General features: G+C 40.6%; 1 protein-coding gene across 2 annotated transcripts in view; it reads right to left on the bottom strand.

Moving 5' to 3' along the window:
- The window catches only part of LOC138026501 (monocarboxylate transporter 10-like), a 12,764-nt gene extending 5,007 nt beyond the window's left edge, over positions 1-7,757 (bottom strand). The window contains exons 1-2 of one of the 2 annotated variants that reach the window (XM_068873882.1): positions 7,603-7,757; positions 891-1,459 (exon numbers count right to left, since the gene is read on the bottom strand). In XM_068873882.1, coding sequence (XP_068729983.1) covers positions 891-1,459; positions 7,603-7,624 — 591 coding nt within the window. In that variant the 5' untranslated portion in view covers positions 7,625-7,757. Of the gene's footprint in view, positions 1-890; positions 1,460-6,236; positions 6,574-7,602 lie in introns of those variants that run through there. The other variant, XM_068873881.1, reaches the window with a different exon arrangement.
- Between the last annotated feature and the right edge of the window lie 2,243 nt (positions 7,758-10,000).

Below are 10,000 nucleotides of genomic sequence, written 5' to 3'. Positions count from 1 at the left end.
TTTTCGTCAACTTTGACGTAGTAGATATTAAGGTCCCTGGTCAGACAGTTGTTTGGAGAATTTTGAATGTATTTTTAAAAGGTATAATTCAAAGGGTCAACGTTTCGACACGCCTGTCTAGTGTCTCTGTCTTGGGTGATCCAGAGTTGTCCTAATAATCCTTTGATATGCTCACCTATCTGCAAAAAAGGGAAAGGTTGTCCATGTTTGCGAAAGGGTTTGAAATGGTAATTTGATGTGCGCATTTGCGAGGCTACACTGAAATGCTCAGTACAGTACGCAACAGGTTTTGCCAACAATTCCTCACGTGCTGGGTGCAACTACGATTGGCTCTCACTAAGATTACATCAGCTGTATATCCTCTTACGAGTTGTCAGGCGAAATTTGAACACAACAGTCCGGAAAACATTTGAGCCCACAACTCCCATAATTTCCATAATTTGTTCCGTGATCGTCGAAGCACGACAGAACTACGTTAGATTCGTTCACAACTCCGAGCTCCCTTCGACCTGCGATGGACCTCTCTGTTCGCTTTGGAATATGGAGGCAACAATTCGTTAGCCAACAATAGCCCTTTTCACGGTTAGTTTTTCTCATTTGCATTACAATGTAATCTAGCATGTATGTGAGGCAATTTCGGGCTATTTTGTAGTTTCAACCACGTTATATTAAATTGTAATGAAAATGAGAAAAACTAACCGTGAAAAAGGGCTATTGCCTAATATTTTTGACCCACAAAAATGGTAGTCGGTTCTCAACCTCATTCTCATTGTCTCACTTCTTCCCTGGAAGGCAAGAAGAGAGACCCTGGGAACGATCTTTGCCCACGGTTCTTCCGTTTTTGCACTAAGTCTTAGAATTTTCTGGCAATTGACTCAAAAGATACTTACTAAGTGAACGTATGGAATCATTCGAGAAAATGCGAAGAATGAAGGTAGGGCAACCCTTATGAAGACTCTTGGGTTCTTTAACACGGTGAGATTAAATCTGAGTTTTCTAGAAGAATTGTCTTTCTTTTCACTTGAAGACGATGGGCCTGAGCTGAGAAGAAATCCACTGAACGATAATATAAACAGAGCTGTAGCGAGCACTCGAAATGTGTTTCTCCAATCCAAAGCATCTACTAAGGCCTGCAAAGCTGGGCCAAGGATCATTGTACCCAATCCTTGACCTCCTGTTAGCAAACCAAGGGCCAAAGATCTTCTTTTGACAAAGTATTGAGACGCTATTACGGTTGAAGTCACATAAATGAACGATGCACCAAATGCAAAGGGCAAACTAAAGATTATGTAAAGAATGACAATCCTAGTGTGATTTACAAATGAACCCATTGCCAGCCCCGCTGAAGACAACAAGCATCCCATAACTGTGGAAAATCGAACTCCATATCTGTTGAGTAAGGCACCTGTGAAAGGACCACTGGCATAACAGACTCCAAGTATGATAGAGGAAACACATGCTGAAAAGGAAAGGAACAAGTATAACTCAAAGAGGTATATTAAAATAATTTAGGCGCTATTGGGATTTAGTGCACATAAATGAATTTTGTTTTTGCAGTTTTTACAGAGATTTTGGGCACGGTGACCAAAATCCCTGTACACGATTCGTAGCTCCTTGTGCCGAGGGTAATTCTAAGATTTCTGTTATTATTACTTCAACCGAATTTTATCATTTCAGAGGGGCCTGAACTCCACACAAGAGAATAGGCTTGGGAGCTGGTGGATGCCCAGATCTGCGCCTCGCATCCTTGCCCGGGTTTGTTCAAATTAGTGCCCGTCCACAAACACAGGACACGCACTCGAAAAGTCAGAATGCACAGGACCTTACTTCGATAATGAAGAAGTTAGTTTCTTTCCACTTTAGGAGAACGCATACTATTTCGTGTCGGTTCTTTCTGGATGCTCTTCTACTTTAGGAGTGTGGGCACCTTCTTGGACTGCCTTACCACACGCGTCGATTTCACGCGAAGGCCTCGAGCCCATGTAGTAACCAGTTTCGTTCCAAAACTCGTTTTGGCCATCGCCATTATTATATTGTATATCAAGCTCATAAGGCCATCTCCTTTTTTTTCTCCGTTAAGCGTCGTCCGACCGACCCAGATTTTTGACATTTTCCAAAAAAAGAAAATTGGTAACGACGTTTTTAAGCCATTATTATGTCGCGTAGGAGTTTCGGTGGTTGATCCTTTTTCTCACGCTGTTTTAATTTTGCAACAACATCCACCAACTTTTCCGCCATATTGATTTTGGGTTCACGTCTTGTTGTTTTCCAGGCCTCCGATTCCGAAAATGCTTATGATTTTTTTTTGGGTTCTTTTTTTTTTTCAATCCGACCGACCGACCCAATATCAGGATACGCATTCGACGGTAAACGAAAAAAAAAGGGCATGGCCTTACGAAAATGTTGAGCTATTGAACCTTTTTGTTGTGTTCAGATTTGCAACTGGTTTATAACACTGCCTGAAAGCATTCCACAAGTCCATTTTCCCTGAATATTTGTAGGCAATCAGTACAATAAAAATATATTATTTATACTGGAGATCGAACGCACTTCAGTAATGCAGCCATTATTATCACTTGTTTCTAAAGAAACTATGGTGATGCATCGGTGGGAAGTTAAAAACGAAACTTTGGTTCTAAAAAGATGGGTTTCATCAAGCGTTAGCTGTTCTTCAATTCGTTCTTCAAAAAATCCAATGCCCTGCCAGGAGTGACATGTGACTTGTGTTTCTGATCCGCCGCTCTACAAGGGGCACAGGGTCCAGAGGAGATATCTTTGTCGTTACAACATCAAAACCCGTCGAAAACATCTGAAATAATGGGTTATTTTGATCGCGTTGACGATCGCTTTACAGTTTCGTTACACATTCTGTATACCGCAAACCAAGAGACTGAGGGCTCGCAACATCGGCTTGCAGTATAAAATACGGAAAGGAAGGAAACTAATTTGTGGCCGATTTTCGAATCCCTGAAACTCAAATGGAATTGGATTAAATTGCCTGATTTTACTAACGTGATCTAGAATTGTTATGTATTTGCCAAATACTGTAGGCAAACGGCATAAGAAAGCGTTCAAATTCATTTTCGGCGACCGAAATTTACGGCTTCGAGAGAGAGCTTTCGTTCGGTGTGCACCGCAACACATAATGACGGAAATGACGCGTAAAGTAAATGTGCGCAAGATCGGAAGTAATTTTAAGATGCCCCAAGTTCGGAAACACCAACGGTTTCTTTTGCAACTTTTCGACTGTTGACGTGTACAACAAATGTCCAATCTTTAAAGATCTTTACTTCAGTTAAAACTCGGCCGCCTTCACATAGATCTTGTGACTGGACTTTTATCCACTCAAAGAAATCGTCGCTAGAGCTAGATAAAAGCCAATCGAATTCTTTTGTGAAAGCTGGCAAGTCTTCCCATTTAACACGGTCTTCTTCCAATTTGAGGTTTTTGAAAGTGGGTACTGCCATACTCGGCCACCGTTAACTCTTCGCTGGACTCTACTCGCCTGTGGAAAGGCCTCCTTTAAAATAATCCCCAGTTCTTTGACTTGCAATGGAAAATTTTCCTTTTCGGAGCTGTTATTTACATAGTCGTCGAGTATTTCTTGTACGGAGATAAAGTTTTGTTCGTCTCTTCGATAATTCATTGAAAGCCTGCAGGTAAAATAGTCAAGTTCGATCAGAGAAAAATCAAACATGGTTTTGTGGCTCACGTTCGGAAGCCAACTGGTCAGATATCTTACCATTTAGAAACAAACACGTGTTTTTCTCTGTTCGATACTTTGCATCTCTTCTCGTCCGGCTGCTTTTCGGGCAACGAAACGGGTCTTTTCAAGGGAAAAGCCGCCATTATTTAAACTCCCTCCACAGCTGATGTTTTGATTCTCGAATTAGTAACGGTCTGTTGCTTTTGCGTTTCCGGTCCCAATTCACTTCCGTCACCAAGTGCTGCGGTTCACATCGAACACCGAGTAACGTGGTACAAGTTTCCTCCTAGCCTGCGAGCAAGCTCTCTTTCGGGGTGGGTGGGCTCTCTCCTCGACCGCCCACCCACCCCGAAAGAGAGCTTGCTCGCAGGCTAGTTTCCTCCCTTTCCGTATTTTATACTGTAAGCCAATCTTGCGAGCCCTCAGTCTCTTGGTTTGCGGTATACAGAATGTGTAACGAAACTGCGATCGTCAATGCGATCAAAATAACCCATCATTTCAGATGTTTTCGACGGGTTTTGATGTTCTAACGACAAACATATCTCCTCTGGACCCTGTGGGATGTCACGCGGAATACGCTTTGAATTTACAGTCAAGCGTCACGCGTGACCAGGAGTTTTGAAGTTTTAACTGCGTGCCAGTTCTGAACTTCGCAATCGAGATTCTGAATTTCCCGTGGATCGCAAATAATTAGCTGTGAACTTTAGTTTTATTATAAAATAAACGGTGTTTGAAAAGTGAAAACTATTTCAAGCGTTTGATGAATTATCGTTCAGTTATTGCGCATTTCTCGTACCAGCTTTCGGAAAAATCTTCAAGATTCCACTCAAAAAGAGGAATTCCGATATTCATTTCAGTCTAATGGCTACTGATCACGCATGACATAGCTCGACTGTAAAGAAACTTGTGGCAACAATGAAAAAATAGCAGCTATTGTTTTCCCAATATTTTCGTCCCATAAATGTCAGGCAAAGTCTTATTTTTGATCAAACATGTCGTCCAAGATGTCACTGGATGAAGTTGAGCTAACAACTGCACCTTCAATATTTTCGACCTTCGACCATCTAATTGGCAGCTGGAACAAAGGAACTGGTTTGTACAAGTGAAAAACAAGAATGTCTGTTTGTGTGAAGAGCAATCTTTTAACTCATATGTTCCATCGAAAAGTCGGCGAGAAAGTTGCGCAAGTTAGCGCATTCTTTGTTAGTGGAGCGAGAGAATTTTGAAAAATTTGAACGTTTTGCAGGGCTTATTGGTATTGAGAATAAGGTGTACCAGAATTGCGTGATCGTTCGCCAATTTTTTTATCGATTATTAGAGGTTTTGAGGAGTTTGAATAGGGCCGGTCAAACACTTGAACGTCTTTGTATTATGAATGCAAAACGCAAAACCGGCTTAAGCCATTTCCCACTGTTGTCCTCCAGACTGTTTAGTGTATTATGCTGCACCTTAGTTCCCTGGATGCCAGAGGTTTTTTCTCAATTCCGTCGCTCTGAGAGGGAAAAACCTCTGGCAGCCAGGGTACACCTGAGCGTCTTGTCAGGATTATTCGTTTTGTTTTTTTCCTTGCTCGTTGCCCGAATTTCAAAATGACGTGTTCGTTTCCGTTTTCAACTGTACATTATAACCTTAATTGTTTACTTAACCTACTGGTATTATGTCTTAGTATGGCGGTGTCCCCCTGCATGTGTTAAATAAAAAATTTCCACTTTTTTGTTTTTCCCGGAGGGTGTTTCCAAGTGCAAGCAATGTCGTCAATACAGCCTGAAGAAAAACCGCGTGTCAGGTTCAAATGCATGATTAAGCCATTTTTTTACGGCGTGGAACAAATTTTATGGAGTAACTTGTTTTTCGACGCCAACTGATGACCGTTTAGCCTGTGCTGAAAATAATCCGATGCACTAAGTAGCTGAGGATTTTCTCGCGTGGTTTCCGGTTGCTTGTCGATTTGCTATAGTCTTGCAAAATAACGTATCTTCTTCGCCTCATACGAGAAAAAATAAGGATGAATGAGAACTCGGACTATATTTCTCTCTCTCTCGTTGCTAATGGTCTGATTATGCTAAAATTAATAGGAGTAAGAGAAACAAATAGAAGCAAAAATGGTTTAGGCCAATCCCTAACTAAGCGAGATTTTATATTACAAGCGTTGCGATGGACTCTCCCGAAACTAAGTACAGGTACAAGCTCTATTCTTATGAAACCGGTGATTCGGATACCTCGCCAAACCGGAGCTCTCTCAACAAAACTTTCGATTAATAATGCACTTCCACCCGGCTTCCGAAAAAAAAATTATTTATGATGTTTTAAGCTGCGCGCCTTTTCACCGCTGTACAAAATGCCGACGAGATGAATTTTTTTTCATTTATCCGGGCATGACCACCGTGCAACGGTATATCGAGGTAAAACACTTGTCATCTCATTCATATTGGATATTTCGCCGAATAATTGTGTCCAAAAGCCGTCAACAAGACACGAATATCATTCCCGCCTCACAACTTTCACTATATATTGTCACCTCGTATCTTACCTGTCCTTTCTCGAGTTTCATGAAAAGCATCCATTAGAACGGGAAAAAGAACACCGAGAGCGAACGAAAATCCTATCGTGAGAACCATACACAGTGTTGAACAAAGACATATAAACCAGGACCATAGGCTGTCGGGTTTGTAAGAAGAAACGTTCCAGGCACTGAATGCCATGCTAACACCTTCACAAAGTTCTTATTTACAGCTGCACGCACATACTGTGTCGATCAATTTTTGTTATGTTTATAATCAGTTGCGAGAGATTTTTTTTCCTCATAGAGAAATTCAAGTACTTGATCCATGTTTGGGTTTCGCGTGTTTTGCTGAGTAGCTATGAGTGAAACCACCTTTGTTTACTTGCCGTGACCAATGATTTCCGGTTTTTCGTTCTTGTGTAATTAAGAATATTGATCACTGATTCTTCTTGGGATGTTTTAATCAGGAAAAAAAATCTTGTCTTTGTCACATGCCTTTTTTATATTTTTTCATGTTTCGCCTACTGGTTTCAACTTTTCACATAGATGAGATTTTTACTCTCTATTATTCAATGAAGGTCTACTTATTCCAGGTCTGTTTTTTTTATTTTTTACGTTGAAGCCCTGAAACTCTCGATTCAACACATGCAGATTTATGCGCATTTGGATTTACTCATTAAGAAGCTGACACGAGCGAAATGTGGACATTTCTTAACCGACTCGTAGCCTGGAAAATATATTAGCGGCAGAAGATAATCTCATGCTCATAAAATTTGACTTTTTCTAAAAGCGGTGAGTGAATACGCATGTACACTCCGCAACCAAGGTTAATTAATGCATGTTATTATGTTAAGCCGGTGATTGAATATTCTAACAGAACCGACTGATTCAAGAGGGTCTGAATGGGGTGGTCCACATGTCGGTTGTCGGTTAGAATTTTCGACCTTTGTCGGTTGTCGGTAAATTCCAGTTAATTTTTTGGTCGCTAGTCGGTAATTTTTTCCTCGTTTTGTCGGTAGTCAGCAGTATTTTTTAGACCTTTGTCGCTAGTCGGTTAACCACATTTACACCCTCATTCAATGATGACTCATGACCACATTTTCTAACTCAAATTAACGGTAAATGAACTTCTTCTTCTTCTTTCGTATTTATCGTTAAAATTACGATTATCGTGTAGTCCAGTTAATGATGACCCAACTTTACCAAACCGAAGTGCTCCTTTAAGAATTAAAAATTCTAATCCTGTCTCAAAGAAAAGGCTTAGAGAGATGCTGTCACGAGAAGCATGTCAAAGCATAAATATAAATAATCACTCGGTGTGATAACTTATTCACCGTCGGTTTCGACCGCAAAACTGATATTAAGAGGAAGTTTTGAGTAAAAAAAAACTTACAATAATCAATGCCTGAAAGCATTGTTGAGCTTCGAGGCGGAAGTTGTTTCAAGTCTCACAACGTCAGGCTACCTTCCTGAAACTTCAGTTTTATTTCTCCGACTGTCATTTATTGAAAAGACTGAGGCAACAGAAAATTATCTTCTTGTGATTGATGCGTGAATAAGTGTCATTAACAATCACAGTTTTCCGCCTTTGCTACAACCTGTTATCATCCAACAATCGGCATCACTTTTCTGATTAGCCAATGTTGACCAATCAACAACACGAAGGAGTAAGTTTTTTTTTTCAAAATTTCACTAACAACATTTCACACCAAAACCTTGCAGCCATTTCAACGTTTATTTTAATGATGCCCTTATCAGTCTTATCATGCCGTTCCTGGTTTTGGACAAACCGTCTGCAATATATTTCATGCAAGATTAAAGTTATCTTGTCTCTTTAACGCATCTTCTCTTCCCATTAGCTGCTAAAGAGTTGACAATCAATATGGATGCCATGTGCCCTTCACGTCGGTCCATTTGCCACTTGTTATCTGTGTGAAAATGGGAGATATTTGGCTCACTGAAGAAAGGGATGGAGAGACGAGTGTTCCTATGACGACATCTAAAATGTGTGTCATTTTGTGGCTTATATCAATTTATATGACATGTGCGAGTTCAAGTACCGACACGATAATCGCTCCAAGTTAACCGTGGTATTTTCGTGTCACGATTTTCTTGAATTTCGTAAAAGTGAAATGTTCATGGAAAATGAGACGATGGAAGTAATAATAATACTAATACTAATAATAGTATAAATAATAATTGTTTCGTCCAGTCGCGAAAATATTTAAGGACGGTGCCTACTAATTCAAAAGTATTTTTGCGCGGTTTACTGAACATGCGGGAAAAGCTGATGTTAACAAGTGTTATTGAAATCCAAAAAGAACCACACATTTTTCGAAGATAAATCAACAATATTTGTAAAAAGCTTTGAAATACAAAGCAATGTATGGGGTTCTTTGCCAAATTAAAGCTTAATTATCTCTGAAAAATGCTTGGTTACCCCCAATCTTCTTTTTGGATACCATGAGCACTTGCTAAGTTCTTCTTTTTCCACATAGTTTTGAACCGCCGATAGGAAATCCGAGTATCTCGAGATGCGCAGAACGTATACGCAATAACAATAGTGGGCACCGTCCTTAATTAGAGTTCTGTACGGGTCCGCAAATGATCCCAGAACCTCAAATGATCCCTATTAAATATTATGGACTGCAAATGATCCCGAAAAAAAATTTAGAAATAGCATAGGGGATGGAATGTTCTGGATAGAGAATTAATGTGAAGGGCGCTTATTTTTATTAAAATCACTTTAAATCATGGCTCACAACAAGTTTCTGCCTCATTATAGTTTTCCAGAGAGACTGAATTTTATAAACTAACTTGGACGCATTTCTTAACTGATTGTGATCAGGGGCCCGTTTCTCGAACCCTGCGAGCACTTTCGATTTTCCTAGAAAAATCGGGTCTGTCAGCGGCCTCGATTCAGGGACATTTCGTTACATGTGTTAAAAATTCAAGTGTATTCTGTTGTCAGTCACGAGTGACCCGGCAGTAACTGCAAAACCACGAAACGAAAACAAACCAGTAGGGATATTCGAACAACTCTGGCAAACACACGCAGGACTCGAGAAACGGGCCCCTGGTCACAATCAGTTAAGAATTACTTCTTTAATAGTGCACAGCTTGGCACTGCATGTTGGAAAAGATGCTTGCTCACGTTGCTCTTGTCACTGTCTTGTGACACTTCCAAATATTGGTTGCGTCGTGCGCGAGGCCAGACAAATTGTGTTGGTCCACCGGACACTAACCACACACTAGCCGACAAGGCCCGGCAAGATATTTTACGTTTTAGCTCTGTCAGATATCGTTGGACAAGTCCCGATCTTGTCGCAGACTTGTCTGAATTCACCGCGCACTAGCCGACAAGTGAAGATTTTTCGACGACCGACAAAAAATCGGCAAGTGTGTGGGGAAACTTTAAAGCAGATAAACGGCAAATGTTTGTTTGGGATGAGAGCTGAAAACCGGAGTACCCGTGAGAAAAACTAGGAGACATGTCACCGAATTAGTCTCATATGCAGCCGTTCTTTGTGTGGTCACGCAACGCTTCTGTGTGGGGAGCAGCGTTGCGTGACCACACACAGAACGGCTGCGTAGGAGACTATCCCGATTCTCTCAGTCGAATCAATATCTTCACCAAATTCGATGTGCACAAAATTATTTTTAACGAAATATTATGCGGATTACAATTAGAGCTATGTGCCAAAAACGAAACGTACTTGACAAACAAATTCTTCCGTGCCACTCCAAACTTTCCAAAATCTGTCCAGTAGTTCTTGACCATTTAAACTCAG

This window comes from Montipora capricornis, chromosome 12, assembly GCF_036669925.1.
Source record: "Montipora capricornis isolate CH-2021 chromosome 12, ASM3666992v2, whole genome shotgun sequence".
Lineage (NCBI taxonomy): Eukaryota > Metazoa > Cnidaria > Anthozoa > Scleractinia > Acroporidae > Montipora > Montipora capricornis.
This window is presented reverse-complemented; position numbering and strand designations above follow the sequence as displayed.